We start from the raw sequence: 23,818 nt of genomic DNA on the forward strand, positions 1-23,818 counted from the left end.
GGTTGTTACATGTTGTATTATATCGTATTGTTACTTTAAATACAATATTTGTTTGGATTGTTAATTAAATTTTATTGTATCATATCGTTAAATTCGTCATTATATAACGACAAAAGTGTCATTTTACGGAACGTATTTGGTGTGATCGCGTCATTACTGTATTTTTCTCTCTCATCTTGCATTTCCTTATTATTAAATAATCCTATTTTATCCATTACCTTACCTTTTTATATAATGAGTCTACCAAGTACCTTAATTTTTTTAATAATATTACAATTTATTTTTCATATTATTGGTCCATGATATCATAAAACTATGTCAAATAATATAATTTATCCAAAATTTTTAAATATATCAAAATAATAAAATATAATACTACAGTCGAACCTTTCTATAACAATCTCATTTGTTATAGATATTTTTGGATGTTATAGCGAATTGCTGTTATAGAAAATATATATTATAATAGAATATGAGACTTGATTTCGGAAAAATTTAACTTTTATAAAAAAAAATATTGTTATATAAGGACACACTGGAATACGCTAAATTGGGTGGATCTTTTTTTTTTGCAAAATGCCAAAAACGGAAAATTTTATTTTGTATGAGGTAACTTTTTTGTCTCCCAGTTTTAAGTTGTATGAGACTGAAAAATAAAATTCTCCCAAAAACCCTCTTATTTGCTTAGTCATCGCCTTGAATTTTGGAACGCTGTCGGGGCACAAGGAAGGAATCTCCGGCGGCCGCTATTCTCGGGGAACTCGACATTCCTCGGCTCTAAGGGGTTTTTAGGGTTTCCGATTCCGAATTTTATGATTCTACGATTCCACTGTAGGTATACGCGAATGCATAGATATGTAATGAAACATTTGCTCTGAATCGGCTTTATTCCTCGACTTACGGTTGGCACAGGCAATCATTTTTTTAATTCGGAAACCCTAGCCTACCTTTAATTTTCTCAGGTATACTCTTGAATCCACCGTGAGCTTGTTGATAATGGTTTAAAGGAGTGAACTTTGAAAAGTAATGCTGTTATCTATGTAGTTTATTTACATGTGTTTACTGTTTTTAAGTAAAAGAAGTTGCTTGTGAACAACTGACTGAAGCCTTTGAAGTTTGATCCATTGGATTAAATAAAGCCATTTTTTGGCAAAATAGTTGCTTGAAGTAAATCTTTTTTGGTCAGCTATATGTAAAGTAAAGCTTTCTTGGTTAGCTATATGTAAAGGTTTTCTAGAGCTAGAGACACATGCCACTACTCCTTCAGAGACCGAAGATGTGCGAAAAGTTTCAATCTATCTCTGTTTTCATTGTTTAGGTTAGATTGATCCAATTTGAGCCTTTATTTTGTCAATCACCAACATAAGGATGTGATGCTGCGATTATAAGGGGAAGAATGAAAATTGGATACATTGTCTGTATATTTCGTAATGATCACTGTCTGGAAGTTCTTGTGGTCAATTGGCAACAACCTTAACTAAGTCAAATCTATCAGAGCAAGGAGTATTTCCTGTCGGACACATAACATATCTATGCATTTGCGTATACCTACATCTCTGTTGCCAAAACGCGCGTTAAACATTGTATTTATTCTGTCGGGCAGGGTCACTTTCATAGCTTCAAGTTGCAAGGTTCACCTTCTGACTAGAAAATTAAGGACAAGTTGGATACATTGATTTTGTGGAGATACCGTGGACTATTCTTTTATCTATGTTCTTTGCTATCGTATTCTTTCTTTTGTCCAATTATTAGCTAACTCGTTTTGTACAGAGGCATAAGTGCCCGCTTTGACTTTTTAATCTTAAGCTGCTTTTATTATTTAATCGTCAGAAAATGTGTCATTCTTCTGCTGGATGGCTAAACGAGTATTATGCATTGCTGTAAGACTGTAATTTGACAAACCTTTTCTTTCTTGGATTTTAAGCTGATATAACTTTTCTTTGGCTATCTGCACAGTTAAAACATCTAGCCACATGTCATCCAACAATGATCCAGTGGAGATTGACAGTCCTGCTGCATGTAATGGAGATACACTTAGTACCAATAAAAATGGACTTTACCTTTATCCTGTTTCTGTCAATGCTTCAGGCGAAGGTTTACCATATGCTCCTGCAAATTGGCCGAACCCAGGCGACAAATGGGCCTGGAAGGTGGGAAAACGAATTGCAGCTGCTGGCTACTTTCTTGATAGATATCTGTATCTTCCACAACGTCTTCGGGGAAAGCGAAATGCTTTCGCAAGTAGGCTTTCGGTGGAACAATACATCCGGTCTGAGTTTCCAAGCGTAGATATCAAGGAATTCTTTGCATCATTCAGTTGGAAGATTCCGTCAAAACTATTACAAGGTTGGATTTGATATGGCTTTTTGGTCATTTAGTACGTTGAATTTTCTTCTGTTTTTGGAATTAGTAAGAAACTTTTAGACATAGCTCAATGCGTCTACACCACTTTCAAGGAAAATTTACCTCATCCCAAAAAGAAAAATAACCACTTTCAAGGCAAAATTATGCAGCTCGGAGCACCTATACGAAAGTACCAATCTTAAGCTCTACCATGTGTAACTTTGTCTTGGGCTTTGTGCCATGTTTGCTGAGCTCTCTATATTGGGGAGCCTATTTATATTTTGCTAAACTTTAACAATGCCGTTACGCCAATTCTAAAATACTTGATATTCTGAAAATGTATATATCAAATTATCAATTAAGAAAGAACTTTTAATACTCCCTTCATCCTAATGTATCTGACACTATTTGACTCGACATAGAGTTCAAGAAAGAAAGAAAATATATTGAACATGCCATAGATATTTTTGTGACTATAAAATTATTTCATTAAGGGTAAAATAAGAAGTTTAAAGTTAAATTGATCTGAATATAGAAAGGTGCAATTCAAAATGGGACAGAGTGAGTATTAAATATATATATCTATACTAACAACAAATTATTCTGGAAGAAAAAGTCATTATTTCATTAGTTTTTCTTGAGAAAAATGGTGTCTAGTTCATTAGCTCATTAGAAAGGGCTAAGACGATTCAATCCGACATTTCATTTCCCCCTTCATCATTTGATTTTTCGCATCTAAGAGTTGATCTTGCAAAAGGAGTACAGTGCGATAAAAAGCGATTTGTGATCAATAAAAAATGCCACCGGATTCTGTACCCATCAGTCTTGGATCCTCACCTTAGACAGTTTCATTTGGTTATGAAAGAAAGGCTTTATCCCTAGCGTTAAGGTCTCTATCAAGCACTCTTCTAAAGCTGTCTTCAAGCCCTCATATTCAACTCACCGGCGGATTTAAAAATCCTCGCGAATTTACTTGGGTTACAGGTGTGGTTCTGGCTGTATTAACCGCATCTTTTGGCGTAATACTATACACGAGTAATACACATATAGTTCGATCGTCTCTTGACCTAGCTAATCTTCCATCAATTAAAGTTATCAAACAATCTTTTTTTTTGTTTATGAAGTAAGATGTATCATTGAAAGGGCATCAAGAAGATGCCAGATTACAGAAGACAAAAGCATGTTAGCTCTATTATAAGAGTGTCTATGCTAGAATTAGGGAGCTAACAAAGTCCAAAAATTGTCAGCACTATTAAAGGTAAGAGAGCTCCAACTGAACAAACGAACTAAATATCTAGTTTTCAGGGTATGCGTTGGAGTTGAGATTCCATCAGAATAATTGCAGTTTCTTTCATTCCAACACACCAAAAACTTATTGTTGGGATCATTTTCCATATTCTTTTGATGACTTTGTCAACCTTTGAAAAATGCTGATATAGCCTTCCTTGATGTACTGAGGCTGACACAGAATAGGCAAAAAATGAAAAGGAAGAAATACCAGATATCAACAGCAACTGAGCAATGAAAAAACAGATTAGTTAACACTTTTTGAGCTTTGTTGGCACATGTAGCATCTGTTGACTAAGACACTGTTCCATCTGCTAAGGAGGACTGTGCATAATATGGTAAATCGAATTATTGTACCGAAACCGAAAATTTTGGTATATGTTCGGTATTTTGGTATTTGGTATGATATTTGGTTTAAGTTTTTAAAATAATTTTGTATTAGGTATGGTATTTGGTATTTTAAAAAATAATACTGAAATATCGATACCGTACCAAAATATATACTGAGTTACACATTACACATATTATTGATTAACATACTAAGTTACACAATACTTTTCTTTGGCATTCATGTTGAGGTTGGTAGTAAATCCCATGTACTTCTTTAGGAAAATGGAGGAACAAGGTAGGATGCAGATTCTGATTTTTACTTTTTTGGTTGTCAAGCAGTTTAACGTAATATTTCAATGGTTTTAGGGTGTTTTTTACTCCGTTACTCTTGTATTGTTGTTGCATATGTTGGATTAGTCCTTGTTGTATTCTCTAATTTCAACAATTAACTCTAAGTAAGTAACATGATATTTCCAATGATCAAATGTATTCCTCTATGTACCTTTTTTCTCTTAGTTGATAATTGATTGTTTTGGACAGAGATTTTATCAACAGTCAGGTGAGTAAAGCTTAGAACGTTTTCATTGAGTACTTTAATTAAAAATATTACAGTCTATGGTTGTATGCACTAGTTAATATTCAAGCCGAATAAATCGAAATTACCGGACGGAATCGAAACCTAAAGGTGAAAAGCCGAACCATACTGAATGTAGTTAGGCATGGTATTGATATATCATTTTAAGAACCGAAAATACTGAACCGAAATGACTAAGTGCCGTACCGTACAGACTGACGAACACCCTTACTGCTAAGGTTGTCTTGTGTGACAAGAAAGGGTTGCTGAAGTGGTAAGAACCCTTCACCTCCAACCTTGAGGTTGTGGGATCGAGTCACCAAGGAGCAAAATAGAGGGAGCTCCTATGAAGGGGCTAAAAAAGAGTTGTCTCGTGTTAAACAAGCTTCATTGAGGGAAGTTCATGTGAGGCAAGATACTTTAAGTGGTAATGTGGTTCTCCTGACATGTTTCCAAGGCCAGTCCTCTAGCATTCCGTTCTAAGAGAACATAAGGCTGTAACCTTCTTTGGTTGTAATCTTCGGTTCTTTGGAATTTCCCTGTATGATCCTGGTGGGTGGTTGATGTTCCGTCTTGAAATCCTTCGGTGTGGCTAGGAGAGCAAGTAAGTCATTGATTTCCAATCATGAAGATTCCTTATAAACACAGGATTCTAGATGTTTTCTATATGTTGGGTAATATTTGTATCCTAGTAGCAGGAAATATGGTATATCCTAGGTATGAATCTTTTAGTGCTGTATTACCAAGCCATATGTCTTTCTAAAAATTAAGATGTAGACCATTATCAATTGTTAAAGATGTATTCTGAAAGAAATCATTTTGAAAGTTGCTCTATGTTTCCATAGACCAATTCGATAAGGCCATCTCCAACCCTTGCTTCCATTTTCTCCTCCAAAATGCACTAAACTCCAAAATGCAGTAAATCTACTCCATCCATTACTCTATTTTTTATTCCAAAAAAGAATATTCCATTTTATATTCTTCTCTCTCTTCAATATTATATTATTATCTTTTATTTAAATTTTATTCTCTTATTTCTATTAAAGAAAATCTATCTTTTTATCTTTTTTACATATTCATTACATATAATTTAATATAAAATTATTTTATACCATAAATTTTTAAATAATATAATTCATAAGCAAATATTATAGATTAAATATATTGACGGATAATTCAAATAAAAGTGAAATAATTGAGATACAAGATTATTTAATACATATTACATTATGGTAAAATTCATATTAAATATTACATAAATATTCAACTTCCACCTCTAGTATGCTCCCATAAATGATCTATTAATGCATTACGGAGTCCAAAATGAGCATCTTTGTCCTTAAGTTTTTTGTGTCGAGCTAAAAATTGCTCAAATTGCTGATTTTCATCTACTAACATTTCTACTGTTGGAGGTGGACATTCCACATCATTTTGAATTGGTGCATTAAGATCACATTTATCCTCTATTATCATGTTGTGCAGTATATAGTACATGTAGTTATTATATCATGTAACACTTCTTTTCTCCAAACGACATACCTCCATATTAAGTTATTATGCTATTTATTGTAGTTTCAATTTTTATGTATTTTAATTTAATATATTTTAAATTTTAATGTATTTTCATTTTTCACTTTTTCAATTTTAGCAACATCTAATATTTTATATTCGCACCTTTCAATTTTAGCAACGTCTAATATTTTATATTTGCACCATTCATTTTTTGAGATGATTATATATTTTTTGTACAATTATAACTTATAATAAAATTAACTTACAATTTTACATAAAAGTAATAAATGCACGAAAATTAATTTATCAAAATTATACGTCAAAGTTAATATGTAAAATTAATATTATAAAGATATTACATAAACATAATTAAGTATATATAAAGAGATAAATTAAAAGAGTTAAATAATAAAAATAATAATAAAATAAGTATGAATAGTAAGGGCATCTCCAACCTTTACCCCATTTTTGGTCCCCAAAATGGGAACTTACTCCAACCATTCCCCCGTTTTTCCCCCAAACTTTTTAATATTCTTCTCTCTCTTCTATATTATATTATTGTCTTTCATTTCAATTTTATTTTTTAATTTTCATTAAACAAATTCCATCTTTTATTTTCATTAATTTGTAATTTCCATTAAAACAATTCCATAAAATGTTAAATAATATAATTTGTAAGCAATTATTATAGATTAACTAATAATTCAAATAAAAGTGAAATCATTGCGATACAAGATTAATTAAATACATATTACATAACGATAAAATTCATTCGAAATACTGCATAAATATTCAACTTCAACCTCTAGTATTCTCTCATAAATGATCTATTAATGCATTACGAATTGCAAAATGAGCATCTTTGTCCTTAATTCTTCTATGTCGAGTTAAAAATTCTTGAAATCGTTGATTTTCAATTTTTATTATGCTATTTACCGTAGTTTCAATTTTTATGTATTTTAATTTAATGTATTTTCAATTGTCATGTATTTCCAATTTTAATGTATTTTCATTTAATGTATTTTCAATTTTTACTTTTCAATTCTAGCAACATCTAATATTTTATATTCGCACCTTTCAATTTTAGCAACATCTAATATTTTATATTTGCACCATTCATTTTTTGAGATGATTATATATTTTTTGTACAATTATAACTTATAATAAAATTAACTTACAATTTTACATAAAAATAATAAATGCACGAAATTAATTTAGCAAATTATGCGCCAAAGGTAAGATGTAAAATTAATATTATAAATGTATTACATAAACATAATTAGGTATATATAAAGAGATAAATTAAAAGATTAAATAATAAAATAATAATAAAATATACATGAATAGTAACGGGGGAGATGAATAGTGTACCTCCATATTTGAGGGAACACGATTCATCCCCCATTTTGGGGGCAAAAATGGGGGAGGGTTGGAGCTTCATTACCCCAAAAGTTGCCCCCATTATGGGGAAATGGGGTAAGATTGGAGATGGCCTAATGGAGGAGATGAATAGTGTCACTCCATAATTGGAGTAACACCATTCATCCCCCATTTTGGAGGCAAAAATGGGGGAGCATTGGAGCTCCATTATGGCAAAAAATACTCCCATTATGGAGAAATGGGAAGGGTTGGAGATGCCCTAAGCCCCTGAACTTTTATTAGGGCACTAGGAGTTCCATATTTGGCATCTATGATCTCCTTACAGTATCCTGGTTCAGTTTGTCCATGCCTTCATAGCCATTTGAGTAACATACATCTGTTATGAAGCTTAAGGTTTCTGATTCCAGTCCCCCGGAAGATTTTGGCTGTGTGACTTTTGGCCATCTAATCCATCGGAATTTGTGAGTCTCACTATTTCCTTCCCATAAGAACCTTCTCCTTAGCATATCTTGCTGCTTAGTACCGAGCTTGGCATATGGTATAGAGTCATATAGTAAGTGGGAATTCTATCAAGGGCACTACTGATCGATGTGAGTCTGCCCCCGTTGAGAGATATTGCAATTGCCAGGTTGCAAGTCTCTTTTCCACTTTTTTAATGACCTCATTCCAAATTCTAATGGATTTAAATTTGGTTCCTAGAGGCAGTCCTAGATATGTTGGGGAGAGGGAGCATGTTTTGCATCAAAGGATTCCAACTCTTCCAGGTTTTGAACCTCTAACTAGGTAGATAACTAGGCGGATTTGAATTTGGCTCCTAGAGGCAGTCCTAGATATGTTGGGGAGAGGGAGCATGTTTTGCATCAAAGGATTCCAACTCTTCCAGGTTTTGAACTTCTAACTAGGTAGATAATGCTTTTAAGCATGTTGATGTGCAGCTGAGACAATAAAGGAAGCATTGCAGGATCTCACTGTATAAAAATTATGATGAAACTGATTAAGAGCCTCCATGATATCTGTTTTAATAGAGTCTCGTGCCTTTTGGAAAAAGGCCATAGTGTACCCATCAAAGCCTGGTGCTTTGTTAGGAGCACAGGACTTTAAGGTGGTTAGGATTTCTAATTTCTCAAAAAGTGATTCTAGCCTTCTTTTTCATCTATAGATGATAGGATAACCCCTAAGCTCTGGTGTGGGTCTCCATGAATTCCTTTCCTTGTACATCCAGGTAGTAATCCAGAATTTCTTGTTTGATCTACTCTTTAACTTCAACTAATTCCTCTCCCACCATGAGCTTGTCCTGCAATTGTTCCTCCTTTGAGAGTTAGCATGTCCTCCAAAAATACTTGTGTTTCTGTCTCCCTCTCTTAGTCATAAGCCTCTGATTTTTGTCTCCAAGAAATTTCTTCAGCTAGTGCAATCTGATGAAGTTCAAGTCTTAAATTGAAAGCTTCCAGCTTTTCATCGAGAGAGTAGCAACTTGATCCAAGAGCCTCAAATCATCAAGTGCCTAATTCCTTCCGTTTTCTAACTTTCCATATATATCTATTCTAAGTTGTTATGTCCTTCTTTAGGGATCTGAGTTTAAGTAAAGGTAAAATCTGGGGGAAGCCAATACTGTGTAAAATTGCCACCATTTCTTTACCATTTCCATAAAGCCTTTAGTTTGAGTCCACATATTTCAAATTTGAAGTATGAAGGTGTGTTTCCCGTCTTCACCTTTCGAGGATGATTGGTTTGTGATTTGAAATTACCTTGGGCATTGCTAACCACTACTTTAAATCCTTCACTCCATTCAAGTGAAATCAGAAATCTGGCAATTCTGGATGCTTGTGGGAGGTTCTTCCCTATCGACCATGTGTATTGTGCTCCGTTTAGTGAGAGATCAAGCCTAGTTCTAATATTATGTTTGAGATATTATTCATTGCACTAGTCTTTCTAGTACAACTAGTCTTTCACTTTCATAGTTGTATACGTTGAAATCTCCACAACTCACAATTACCCATTGATCAGACTATAAGCCTCTATCTGCTGCCAAGTCATTGCAAAGTTCCTTCCTTTCGTGATTGGAATGAGAACCATACACCCATGTGAAAGCCCACTTAAAATTTTCAGTTAGACTTTCAAATCTGCAAGTGATTGAGAAGTTCCTTGTCAGAGTATCAACACAGTGTTACAACCCTTTATCACTGCTGCAATAGGTTCTGTGCATTGTCAGATGTATGTTAGAGATGGCCGGGTTCTGCCATTATCGAGATTTCAGATCTCAATCCCCCAATTCTATTTCCATCTTCGCTGGAAGTTGCTTACCGGGGTTTCTAATGCATTATCGAGCCCAGACAAAATGTTTTCTATTCTTTGAATCTTCATCTGCTCCAATGTAGCCACCACACTTATCTTCGATAGCATGGAGAGGAATGCCAAATGTTTTAACCCAGAAAACTTCCGACCTACTGTCAGTAGAGATTGTACCAACTTTTGGCATCCACTACTCAGATGCAAATGTCTACCATCCAAAACCAATTCTGTACGCTGATTCCAACAACCTCATGTCTTCATGGAAACTCAAACAGAAAGTGGTTGTGATCTATTAGTATCTTTGAGTCCTGCACTCGTTTTCCATATGCTGAGGAACCATTTCAGTATGATTTTTGTATTTGGGCTACTTTAAAATGGATCATCGGAGATCGCTATCAGGCATCCGGAGTATGGGTGTGTAACATCTTCAAACTTTGTTGATGGGGCCACTGGAATAGCTAGCTAGCTTTCGATTCTTGCGACCTCTAAGTAGGTTTTTTGTGATGGAGATTGCGTATTGGTCCATGATTGTTGTGGCTTCCTAAGAACCGAAGTAATTTCTTAGCAATGTCAATCCAGCCTTTGTTGTATTCTATTCTGCCTCCAGAATGATCACCACTTGTTTCTTGTTACTCACAAATCTGCCATAGATGTTGTAATTTGATATATATACTCAGTAAAGATATGGTTGTTGTGTTCTTCCCCATCTTCCATAAAGACTTGATGCTTGCTTCATAGCGTTACAAACCCATAGTAGATTCTTTTCATCAATGCTAATTCTGCTTGTAAAACAGTTGCGTCTCTCGATGAGTGAATACCATCTAATTTGAGCATCCCTAATGTTAATAAGTTTAAAAGATTTGTCCCCTGAGATGAAAAAAGTTTGTTACCCTATAATAAAATCTAATTTAGCTGGAGTGAGGCCTTACTGGATAGAGTATCAAAAGGAGAGAGAGAAAGAAAAGGCATATTTCCCGAGTCAGAGAGGAAAGTGAAGAGAACATTTTTAACCTTCACCAACAACAAACAACAACAACAACAACCCAGTAAAATCCCACAAGTGGAGTCTGGGGAGGGTAGAGTGTACGCAGACCTTACCCTACCCCCGAAGGGGTAGAGAGGCTCTTTCCGAAAGACCCTCGGCTCGAGAAGAAGAAAAATAGACAAAGACAATAGATCAGTGACAGCAATAGAAGATAAAAAAATAGTAACAACATCGTAATGAATAGAAAAATAGATGTAAAAGCAATAACTATAAACAACAATACTACCCTAGGAAATAGTGAGGAAATTTCATAAACCACTAACAACCCACAACGAAACATCAATAGGCCAGCCCCGCCACCGGAACAACAAATAAAGGGGGAAAAAAACGCTTGACTCCCTCCTAACCTACAACCCTAATACTCGACCTCCACCCCTTCCTATCCAGAGCCATGTCCTCGGAAATCTATAGTCGCGCCATGTCCTGCCTGATCACCTAACCCCAATACTTCTTAGGTCGTCCTCTACCTCTCCTCGTACCTGCCAATGCTAACCGCTCACACCTCCTAACCGGGGCATCTACGCTTCTCCTCCGCATGTGCCCGAACCATCTAAGCCTCGCTTCCCACATCTTGTCGTCCATGGGAGCCACACCCACCTTCTCCCGAATATCTACATTCCTAATCTTATCTAGCCTAGTGTGCCCGCACATCCATCTCAACATCGTCATTTCTGCCACTTTCATCTTCTAGGTATGAGAATTCTTAGCTGCCTAACACTCAGCCCATACAACATGGCCGGTCTAACCACCGCTCTATAAAACTTGCCTTTGAGTTTCGGTGGCACTTTCTTGTCACAGTCACACATGACTCCAGATGCTAACCTCCATTTCATCCACCCCACTCCTATACAGTGTGTGACATCCTCGTCTATCTTCATCAGGGATTTAATTTTATAGTTTGGGGGAGGGGGAGGGTCAGTTATATGAATCATCTGTATTCATTTTGTTTTAGGCCCATTCATTTTTCAATGAATTCTCATAATTAGTTTATTTTTGTATTGATTGTGAAGCTACTACAATCGTCCTCCTTTATTGCCTATACTTTATCCATGGAAGTTAAAACGTAATTCAAATAAGGTACTATAAGTTGTTGGACTGAAACCACGATGAATAATAAGGTTGGTATTTATTTCTTTTTGTCACTTATACTCTCTGGAAAATTTACACACAACTTTGTTTAAATTTCAACAAAGAGACTGCTATGATCTCCCTTATGAAATGTTACTAGTATGCCTCACACACGCTAAAAGGTGGTTGAAGTGAACAAGGGATAAGAGAATCCTAGGATGAAGTCTTTCCAAGCAAGAAGGGCAAACTAATGCTCCTCCGTCCATTTTATGTGACACTACTATTTGAAGAGTCAAAAACTTTTTCCTTGACTATGGTTTTTTCCTTGTATTGCCTTTGTTTCATTTTATGTGGCAAGAGCACAGAGTTCCAAAAAGAAAAAAAAAACTTTTGAAACTTGTAGTTCTAAACAAGCCATGACACTCCAGTTATTTTTTTTTTTTTTTGAGATGGTAACAGATCCAATATATTAATAAATCATCAGCACAAATTTTGTACTGGAACCAAGATTACATCAAGAAGAGCTAGGACAAAACAAGAATTAAACTTGTTCTTCTTACAAGGAGCCTAAGACTTCTATGATTGAATCCTAGTCATCTATATATTCTGCTTTACACCAAAAACTAAAAAGAAGAATGCAATTCATTTTGATCTTCTGTACAGGGCTACTTATATCTTCAAATCACCTTGCATTCCTCTCCTTCCAAATTGTCCACCAAATGGCTGCTGGGACAATTTTCCATCTATCTTTGTTAGATGTAGAGCTCCCCCCGTGTTCCAGCTAGACAAAAGTTCATAGGTTCTTCCTGGCATAGTCCATCGGATGCCCCTGATGTTAATGAACAACTCTCACAGCTGTCTTGTCACTCTACAATGTAGAAACAGATGGCTAATTGTCTCTGCATCTTGGCCACACAAATAACATCTAGAACAGATTGATAAACCTCTTTTCATGAGGTTTTCTTGAGTGAGTACTGCTTCTTTAGCCACCAACCAAGTAAAGCATGCCACTTTATATGGTATTTTGACTTTCTAGATATGCTTCCAAGGCCATAGGCTGAGTTGAGATCCTACCCGATTCAGATTTTTATAAGCTGATCCTACTGTAAACCTCCCGCTGCTATGTTTCTGCCATACTAAAGTGTCTTCCCCTTCTTGTAATCCTCTGCATTGTTCCAAAGTATTGTAAAATTCAGTTGTTGTAGGTAGTTCCCAGTCTTGTAACAATCTTCTGAATGTCAAGTTCCATCCTTCAATACCCCATAACTCCTTAACTGTTGCCCCTTGTTGCTGATTCAAAGTAAAAATATCAGGGAACAAGTTCTTCAAACTTCCAATTCCTAGCCAGTTGTCCTCCCAAAATAACGTTTTCCTTCCATCCCTCACATTAAGACTTAAGCCATGAAAAAGGTTTGGCCACAAGTTCCGGATTGATCTCCATAGACTAATTCCATAAGGGTTCTTCACCTCTTTGGTCATCCAAAACCCTTCTTTTCCATATTTTGCCTTTATCACCTTGCCCCATAGTGTTTGTTCTTCCTTAGGAAACCTCCATAATCACTTCATCAACAGACATTTGTTCTGCTTCCTAAGGTTTTTGATTCCTAATCCACCTTCTCGTTTACTAATAGAAGCATCCTTATCCTAGTAACCAAACAACCCCTTATTGACATGCTTTTGTAATAACAGGAATGTTTGTTTGGTTACTAGGATAAGGATGCTTATCCCGAGAATATGAGATTGTATATCCCATGTTTGGTTATGAATATTAGCTAGTGGTGTGATAAATTTTATACTAAAATGACGGGATTAGCTATCCCATATAGAAGGTGGGATAGCTAATCCCATGGGATATCCCAGGGATATCCTTGTCTATTCTATCCCACCGGGTAACCAAACCACCCCTACGGGTAATATTGAAATGTAAAGTTAAATTCCATCCAAATATCCATCCTTTTTGGAACAGTCCCTAAAGGAGAGGATGCCACATAAAAATGGAATAGAGGGAGTACTTTTATATAGTTCTCAAATATGTATATTTGTTTAAAATATTTTGAGGAACTGATATTTAGTTCACACTAAAATAGATACTTTGACTTTATACGGGTTATGTCATTATTTTTTGGGCGGAGTGAGTAGTTGATTACTTCTTCTCCATACCACATTTGGCGTGGCCATTTATACGTGGCAGATAATTTAACTGATTGTGTTTACTTTTCTTTTGAAATGGTAATAATTGTGTTCAGAAACAATACAAAGGTAGTGCTGGGTAGTGCTGGGTTTTATGTACAAGTGAGCCAAAAATATAGCCCCTCTTATATTCTTAGAGGGACTCCATGAAATCTAGTCAAGTTTCTGCCTCATTTGCATATACTTTTTTGCATCAAAATGGATATAACTTGATACAATCTAGCTTAATCCTCTGTACTGATTGTGTTTACTTTAAAGGCACCGTTTGATACACTTTGCAGATTTTTCAAAGGTGAAACCTAAAAAACTTGATTAATTTTGAGGAGCTTTAAGTTCACTTTGAGGATGTGCATGAAGCTACTTTTTTAAATTTCATACCATCTCTCCATTACAACTAGCTAGTAAGCTCGTAAAGATCTATTTCTTTAGCTCATCTTTGAAATTCTCATTTTGAGTGAATTTCCTCTTTGATTATAAATTTGAATGCTGTCGTCTGTCAGTGGATTGCAAATCTTTTAGTGTTTCTTGTTGTGCTTAAACGAGTTATTTGTGACATGGTTTCAAATTTGACTTCTTTGTCTGAAAATTATAGGTGGCTGGTATGCTGAGGTCACATCTTCAGGCATGAAACCTGATTCTCATTTTGGAAGCAGCAGTTGTAAGGCTGGTAACAGTGTGTGTGCCAGTTTAGTAGCAGAGAATCCTAGTCCAGAGACCATGATTTGTGACCTTTGTTGCAGTGAGCCTGGTTTTTGCCGAGATTGTTGTTGTATTCTTTGTTGTAAAACTATTAGTTCTGCTTATGGTGGGTATAGTTACATTAGGTGTGAAGCAACAGGTGTTAATGGTTACATTTGTGGACACATAGCCCATATAGACTGCGCTCTACGAGCTTATATGGCTGGGACAGTTGGAGGAAGCATCGGTTTGGATGCAGAGTATTTTTGTCGACGCTGTGATTCAAGAACTGATTTGGTCTCGCATGTCATGAAGCTTCTAAACATTTGTGGATCAATTGATTCTCGTGATGACATTGAGAAGATTTTGAGTGTTGGCATTTGCATTCTGCGTGGATCTCGAAAAACAAATGCAAAACAGTTGTTGCATCATATTAAATCGGCCATGGCAAAGGTATAGCTGACTGAGAGGTAGATGAACGGTACTCTGTTTCCAAGATTTTTATTTTTGCCTTTATGGGGTTTCCAATTGACCAGATTGACCATTATGATATCTTGTATCAGCTTCACAAGGGAACCTGCATTAGAGATGTGTTCAAAGAAGAAGAATTCATGGACACCAATGGTACCTTCTCTGCCCTTTTTAATTCTTATTTGTGTCACTTTTCCCTTTGGCTCATGTATCTATACCTGCCCGAGTTATCTGTTTATGTGGGTACATGCTTCTTGTGTTTTCACTATTGAATGTATACTATATTAAAAACACGAAAGCTTTAGCGTAATGTCGTTTGTCTTTTTTACCCCTTTAAAATAGAGTTCACACTGAACAAAATAGTCATTTGATTGTTTCCCTAATATTTAGTACTTTGAAATCGACTAAAATTTTAGTCATTAAATTTTTTCTTATTTACACTTTGTAGGAAGTCCTAAAATTTAGAACTTTAAAATCAATAAGATTTTACTGGACTTTGACACCATATATTATTTGACTTTCCATCTATTGATTATCCTAGCATTCTTATAACTTGATTTCTTCTTGAGTAGTGCAAGTTCATACAACTCCCACGTTCAAAAAGAATTGTTGCGATCTCTATGTTCTTTATAAAAGTTTTCTGCCATCAGTATTTGTCGAGTTCGGATTATGTGATTACTAATGCATGATTAGGATAAGGGTACAAGTTTTAGCATTCTCACAAATTGAGTAAATTGTGGGTAAAGGCTTTTTAATTGTTGGTAAATTATCAGACTCTGATTTTGTAAAATTAATTTGAAATAAACGCACTTACTTAGCTAGGCCTCATGTAAAGTCGAATGACCTTTTTTACCTTTCAATCAAATACTACTCTTGTAACGTTTTTGTACAATGAAGCAATTATGGGAAAAAACTAGAGGAAAAATTGCTAGAGTGGATTCGAAAAATTCTAAACATGATTAACAGTTATTATTTTCCGGCACTTGCAATTTTTTTTTTGGTAATTTTTCACTTTGTAACGCAAATACATATTTTAAGTATTATTTTATTATTTTTACAATAACAACAACAAGAACAAACCCAGTAGTTACCCACGAGTGGGGTCTGGGGAGGGTAAGATGTACGCAGCCTTACCCCTACCCCTGGAAGAAAAGGTAATTGCAACAAGTAGGAATAACATCAAGATGAAATAAGATCGAAACCAAGTATGCAGTCAAACTCTAGTTGGTAATAGCCATCTATGAATAAAAGATATCATACTAACACTAATGCTAGCGAATTGAGTAAGACAAAGAGAAACGCTGGACTACCTACGAACCTTTTACCCTAATCTTTGACCTCCACCCCCTCCTGTCTAGGGCCATGTCCTCAGTCAGCTCCAGCTGCGCCATGTCTCGCCTAATAACGTCTCCTCAAGACTTCTTAGGCCTACCTCTACCCGTCCTGTTGCCCACCAAGGCTAACCGCTCGCACCTTCTAACTGGAGCTTCTCTACTTCTCCTCTTAACATGCTCGAACCATCTCAACCTCGCCTCCCGCATCTTATCCTCCATAAGGGCCACTCCTACCTTTTCCCGAATAACTTCATTCCTAATCTTATCCAACCGGGTATGCCCACACATCCACCTCAACATCCTCATCTCAGTTGCTTTTAACTTCTGGGTATGAGAGTTCTTGACCGACCAACACTCTGCTCCATACAACGTAGTCGGTCTAACTAAAACCTTGTAGAACTTACCTTTAAGTCTCAGCGGCACATTCTTATCATACAAGACACCGAAAGCGAGCCTCCACTTCATCCATTTTATTATTTTTACAAAAAATTATTTTCTTTGATATAGGGTACACGTGCAATGCGCGTACACTAAGACTGATGTATATAAATGCACGACTAGATACGTATATGCGCATGCATTACTCTCTTTGTGTTTGCCTATTTCTGTGCTTTACATTGTTTACAAATTCCAAAGACATCTTGCAACTGAAGCATAATATGAACAGAAAATTATCAACCTAGAGTCTTCTACATGTAAGCAAATTTGGCGAGCCTCCACTTCATCCATCACCAAAAGTTTCTGGTAATATGATACGATTGAGAACTGTCCATCTTTGCCCGTCTCTCATCTCCACTTATCATGCATGGCATGCAATGTATTCTGTTTGTAGAGTAATTCTACTAAACGTTGGAGTTCACCCATCTCCAAATCTCGTAGATTCCTTCCAAATGTAAGATCCCAAATCACGTCCTCCTTATGTATCCTTTGAATCTGTTGCATTGTCAATTCTTTTTGGCTAGAATTGGAAAGGCAATTCTCAAAACGTTCTCTCCTCATCGCTTGTGTCACCAAAATCTAATTCTGTTTCCATCACCCACCTTGATATAATTTGGCCGTGGAACTCTTCCCATCCGTTCATAATACTCCTCCAAAGCTTGCACCCAAATGAAAATGTGATACTTCTAGTCCTTCACCCCCCATAAATGGTACCATACTAAAAAATAAATAAATGGTACCATACTTTTTTGCAACCACCTCCTCCAAAAAGCATGTTCCTCTATCCCAAATTTCCATAACCATTTATCAAGTAAAGTTTATTGAACACCCTAAGGTCTTTCACTCCAAGTCCTCCCCACTCCCACGGTAACGTTAGTCTTTCAACTCACTAGGTGATATTTCTTGGTAAAGCTTCAGGACTCAATATTCATTAATAATCTTTAGTTGTCTCCTTTTTAAGCTGTAAACACTAAACACCTATTTATAGTCTAGGATAACTAAGCAAACAAGCCCATTAGGTTAATACCTGAAATGAGCCTTAAAACAATGAACTTCTAAATCCGGACATGGTGCGTATGGTTGAGGGCATGGTGTGCGGTCATACAACCTTCACGAATTAAATATGCGGTCCAATGAACTCCTAAATCTGTACCCTGGTGCATGCGGTTGTGGGCACAGTGTGCGGTCATCATACAACCTTCACGAATTCAGCACATCCTGAATTCTGAATTGCTGTGAGGTTGGTTTCCTATAGTGCGGTCGCACAACCTTTGCAAATTCTGCCAATCTCCAAAACCTTCCTCAAACAGACTTAGTCTTTACTTGGGACCTTCCATGGCATCCAATGCTCTCTTGGCATGATGTTTGGCAGGAACCCCTAGCCGTGCTCGTATCATTTATTGCTCTTGTGCTCCTGTTGATAAGCATGAAGTGCAATCATGCCTTAATGATGTTGGCAGTAGGTCACGTTCACTGGATTTTCTCTCTTTGGTATTTTCAGAATCCTAGGTCAGTACTTAAACTGTCTATATGCCTTTCAGAATCCTTTGTCAGTTCATTCCATGTTTGGTTTCTGATGTCATTTAGGATGTTTTAGATCCTAAAAGACGGGGGCTTCTTACGGAGCTGATTTCTAGATTCAATGCAAATATTCAGTTTTATTTCTATTTCAAATATTGAATGTCTTACCTCAGTCAGATTCAGTGATTATTTTCTTATACTAAATAAATCTATTCCTAATATTTATAACTAATATATTCATTCATATTGTTTCCTTATTAATAAATCCCGTTTCCAGTTATATTCATCATGTAGCGTACACTTGAGCGCTTCGGTGCTTGCACCAAAATGCTACCTGATTGAAGACAAAACGTCCATCCTACACCGCACCTAGCTTCAGCTTTACATGTCTTTTTAACTACACCAAGCTAGTTACTCTTTGGTTCTTCTTTATTTGCTTTTAGTCCATCTACAAATTACTCTTCTTATAGTATGTACGATGTGCATAACTCATCGTTTTGGAGTCATGAGTCGGTACCATCAAGGCTTATGAACGTCACAATGTACTGAACGAGTTTTGAGATATATGAAACATATTGTCATCTTAATTTATATGAACTCTTTTCTTTTCTTTTTTGTATCTCATGTTGATGTTTGTGTATGCTGAGATTTATCTTTTCATTGTAAAAGCATTTAGTCGACTTAGTAACTATGTTCAAGAGCTTTCTGTTCAAATCTCTCTCCTCCTTGCAAAGCTGCATTCAGTATTGAGATCTCTTTAAAGCTTCCACGTATGTAAATTTCTTTTGATGGTAGGAGGAACATCTCAGCATGACACAGGAACATGTGTGTCTACATACCATGGAGAGTCAATTCTTAGCGAAAGATCTTCACCACAAAAGATGACTTCAACTTTTGACCATCGCATCGAATCCCTTAAGCTTGAGGATGAGATTGATCAAACACTGCAGGCATTGAGGAAGTCTCAAGAATTTGAGTACAGACTTGCTGAGGAAAAGCTCTTTGCTCAAAAGAACTATATCATGAATCTATATGAACAGCTTGACAAGGAAAGATCAGATCTATCAAGCCATACATCAATGGTTGAAACAGATACCTTACTTGATGTTGTCCTGAAAAGAGTAGACCAAATAAAGCGAGAAATTTCGACACTCAAGGAAATGAAACAAGTGCAAAATGGATTTGGAAGAATTTCGAAGCAAATACTCAGGGATTACTTTGGTCTAGAAACAGAATCGTCGTAAGCAAGCTCTGCCCTTTGTATCTACAACAAATACGCCCTGGCCATGTTATGCCAAAATTTTGTTCCGAGCCTCAGTCATTTCTTTGTAACAGTTGCACTACTATTAGGCCGTGTATATTTTTTTCCAGATAGAGGACATTACTATTAGTCCATATGTTAAAATTTCCATAAAATCAGATTTATCTTGATCTTTCAAAGTTAGAGTTGATTTATGTTGGTGAGAAGATCATAAAATGAATAAGTTAACCTGATTTAACAAAATATTAATTTCTGTCAAAAGAAAGTCACTAGTCAGAAATTATATGTAAGGCAGAAACTTATAATGTATTTTGTGGGGTAAAATTTTAGCATTAGATCAATGGAAGAGCTACTACAATCCATCCTGAGGAAGAACAGATAACAGATTGTACTTGAATAAATAGGAATTACTGCTGGGCAAGGGAAAATTAATTAAGGGTAGAATTGAATAGAAGAATCCAATGTTTAGTCCTTTCTTCATCATTTTCCAACTATAAATCCTGACTTTTACCTGTCCATTTTAATAATTCAAGAGAAAAATAATTTTTTCTTGTTTTACCCTTATCGTTAATTACTCATTCCCAAATTACTTTTTAAGATTTTTGAAATGCTATTGTTATTATTGGTATTATGGTAAAAAATACTTTATTTTGTTATTTTTTAAGGGAAGTGCAACGTTCATTGCGGACAAGTAAAAATGAATGGAAGGAATATTCACTTCTTTTAAATAAAAATTTAGGCATTGGACATGAATTTCACTTGGATAAAATTGGAGACTTATGAATGAAAATCATTATTTCACTTGAAATACTCTTGAAATATTTTTTTCAATATTTCAAATACTGAAATTCAATAAATACTAATGGTCAAATCATTATCGAAATATTGGAGTTCAATATTTGCAAATAATAAAGTTCTATATGTAACGAGTCCTTAGAATGCACCTTCACGATTTTTAATACAATTGTATTATATAAACTAAGGAAAAGAACCAATACTGTCCCTGAACTATTGCCTTAGGGTCACATTTATCCTCCTTCCACCTATCGATCCAAAAATACCCTGACGTTAACTTTTTAGCTCACTATGTCCTTATGACTAATAGTCAACTCTCAAATAAAAATAATATTTATTTAATTATGACATGGCAACTTCCTATTGGCTCTGCTTAAAACCCCACCCGAGCTCCATTTAATAACCCACTCATGACCCAAACATTAACCCGCTCGAAAATTCCACAATGTTACCAAGAAAATCAAGGTCTCTTCTGGCTGTCCTTATTTGGGGTGTCACTGGTAGGATGACAATGCGTTGTTTTAATACCTTTGTGGCATATTCCATAAACTTACGAGCTTCTAGTATTTTCTGTTGAATTGATGCAAATATTGAAACTTGAATGGAGTTCTGAGAACCTAAACAAAGGCTTATGATCATGCTGCCCTTTTCCTACCAATTTGTCTTTACGCTTTAATCAAGTATGGATTTGACCTTCCGGTATAGATCCCTGAAGATGACTGTTTTATTAATTAACACCTACATCACTTTTACTTTTCTTGCTAACCTAGAGTTTCTAAAGAATGACACTTGTGTGAAGCCCGATCTTAATGCTCTAGGCGACGTTGGTTGGTACTGCATTCACGTGACCTTGTTGTTAATGGAACCAAAGAAAATATGTGGCTCAATGACTTTGTAGTTCTGTATCAAGAAAATATTGCTCCATTTTACACGATGGAAAATTCGGTTTTTGAACGTTTGTTAGCAATTGGTCTCGCACCATGTGAGCAAAAATTCAGCACACATCTTCCTTAAGAGGCTCTCATGGTAAGGAGTTCCTGAACCTGATCAGAAGTATCAAAGGGGAAGGTTGTAAACCTGAGCAGAAGTGGCCAACAATTTGTAGAAAAACACCCCAAAATGATTTTCCCGCTAATATTATGAAATTTTCCGGGCGAGTTTGTGTTTGGGTCGTGGGTGAGTTATTAAATGGATTTGAGATGGGTTTTAAGCAGGGCCAATAGGAAGTTGTCACGTCATAATTAAATAAATATTATTTTTATTTGGGAGTTGACTGTTAGTCAAAAGATCATAAATGGGCCAAAATGTTAACATCGAGGACATTTTTGGACCTATAGGCGGACGAAGGATAAATTTGACCCCGAGACATTAATTCAGGGACAATTTTGGCCCTTTTCCGCATAAACTATAATACAAATACAAATATATATCACATGTGTTTTTTTCAAAAGTTTTTAAATTGATTCGTATTTTACACTCTTCTCTTAAAAAAAAAATAATCAGGTTAAGCTGGGAATGGAGAATCAACTAAAATGGAGAGAGGGAAGACGATTTAAAAACGAGAAAACAGTAAAAAATAAAATCAAATGATAGAATATTAGTAGTATTCATACATGGAGAATAAAGTTCCCGAGACAACCATAATGTACAACAATTTATTATTAGTATTATTTTTGGAGAATAAAAATCTTATTAATGTCTCTTTTTCTTTTATTTTTTCTGGCTACTGTACAAGAACAACCCGGCCACCGCCACCCCAAACATTCTTACCGTCGGCGAAATCTACACCGCCACGATCAACTTTTGGCACCGTCACAATCAACTCACCATCCACGAACACCGCCGTGGCCAGCTCCGGTTTTGTCGTCGCCGGCAACCTGAACCTCCACGTGTCCACCTTCAGTTCTTCCAACAACAACTCGTCTTCCCCGCCGGAGAAGACGCCGGCACCGCCATCTCCCGCACCATTTCTCACCACGATCTTCGTAATCCCAGGATGAATCTCCACCGCCTGCACCCTCAGGCCGCCTCCCGCTCCGGCGCCTCCGCTCTCTCCACCATCGTCAAATTCCATCTCCGCCACGAAACGGAAGAATTCCGGCCCTTCCTCCACCGCCACGTCAGCATCGGAACGGAACGGAAGTTCTAGAACTTTCCCGAATACGTGCGGCAGTTTCCGTAGCTTCTTCGTTGGGTTTCCTTCCATTACCGCCAAAAGCTGTTCCCGCTGATCCGAACCCGACCCGGAACCGGGATAAATACCTTCACGAATAGCAATGTTTCGTTTCATGGACATAGGATGGACCCTCATGCTATGAATCTGCTGAAAAGCAAAGGCCCTATAATACCAAAAGTATCCAAACCTTGATTAAATTCACTATTTTGAGTCTGCGTAAAACTAGATTCATGTAAATTAACAATGAACAAAATATTGAGAAAACAATAAAAGATCAAACGTAGTTGTGTTTGCTATATGGGAATTTGTTGGGTTACGTAATTGTGTATGCTATATGGGTAACTAAAAAGAGAGATTCTTGGAAATGAAAAAAAAATAATGAAAGATAAAAAATGCAGATGTAATTGAATATATAAAGGGGGTATATACCTATGTATATAAAGTAATATATATTCAATTACATATTTGCCTCTGCAAGTAGGTATCGGGATTTCGAGAGGAAAAACCAGTAGGAGTAAGAGGAAGAAGAGGATTGCATGAAAAGGAAATGAAAAATGAAGGATAAAAGAGGGAGACAAAGACGCAAAGGAAGTAGGGGTGTCTTATTTTTCTTGTAATGCTTTTGTGGGTGGCAAATTTTTGCGGAGAGGTGAAATTTGCTGAATTGGTAGGAAGGATTCATTTTATAACAAAAATTAAATCCTAATTAATCTGTTGAAAATAAAAAATAAAAATAAACAATTGAAACACCGCATAATTCTTTTTTTATTTTTGGTATCAAGTAATAGAAGATACATACTCCAAATATTTACATGAAACTAATGATGGTGCAAATTGATGTCCTTTATCGCACATTAATAGGAGAATACCAACGTACCAATTTGACACAAACTCGCACCTCACTAGAAATTTAACCTGAGACCTCTTGATCTCAGCACCTTCATGTTTTAACTTAGTCAATACCATGCCAAAGTTTAATCGGCTCCGCATTGAAAGACTGGGAACAGTATAAGCTGGATACAAAATTAATTTGATATCATGGTTTATAGACACGTAAATTAATTTGTTAAAATTAACTCTGATTCTATCATTCTTGATGACCTCACACACATATATATTATCA

At 36.0% G+C, this 23,818-nt stretch overlaps 2 protein-coding genes across 2 annotated transcripts; one reads left to right on the top strand and one right to left on the bottom strand.

Annotated features, from left to right (window-relative positions):
• The first annotated feature begins 686 nt into the window (after positions 1-686).
• Positions 687-19,879, top strand: LOC107808023 (uncharacterized). The gene is made up of 5 exons (XM_016632498.2): positions 687-962; positions 1,957-2,346; positions 14,614-15,152; positions 15,263-15,323; positions 19,259-19,879. Exons 2-5 carry the CDS (start codon positions 1,974-1,976, stop codon positions 19,705-19,707), a joined length of 1,422 nt encoding a protein of 473 aa, XP_016487984.1. The 5' UTR covers positions 687-962; positions 1,957-1,973; the 3' UTR covers positions 19,708-19,879.
• Positions 19,880-22,089: 2,210 nt separating this feature from the next.
• LOC142182544 (uncharacterized) lies at positions 22,090-23,361 on the bottom strand. The gene is made up of 2 exons (XM_075256771.1): positions 23,125-23,361; positions 22,090-22,858 (listed from the first exon to the last, which is right to left on the bottom strand). Exon 2 carries the CDS (start codon positions 22,828-22,830, stop codon positions 22,243-22,245), a length of 588 nt encoding a protein of 195 aa, XP_075112872.1. The 5' UTR covers positions 22,831-22,858; positions 23,125-23,361; the 3' UTR covers positions 22,090-22,242.
• Between the last annotated feature and the right edge of the window lie 457 nt (positions 23,362-23,818).

The sequence above is a fragment of the Nicotiana tabacum genome, chromosome 7, assembly GCF_000715075.1.
Source record: "Nicotiana tabacum cultivar K326 chromosome 7, ASM71507v2, whole genome shotgun sequence".
NCBI lineage: Eukaryota > Viridiplantae > Streptophyta > Magnoliopsida > Solanales > Solanaceae > Nicotiana > Nicotiana tabacum.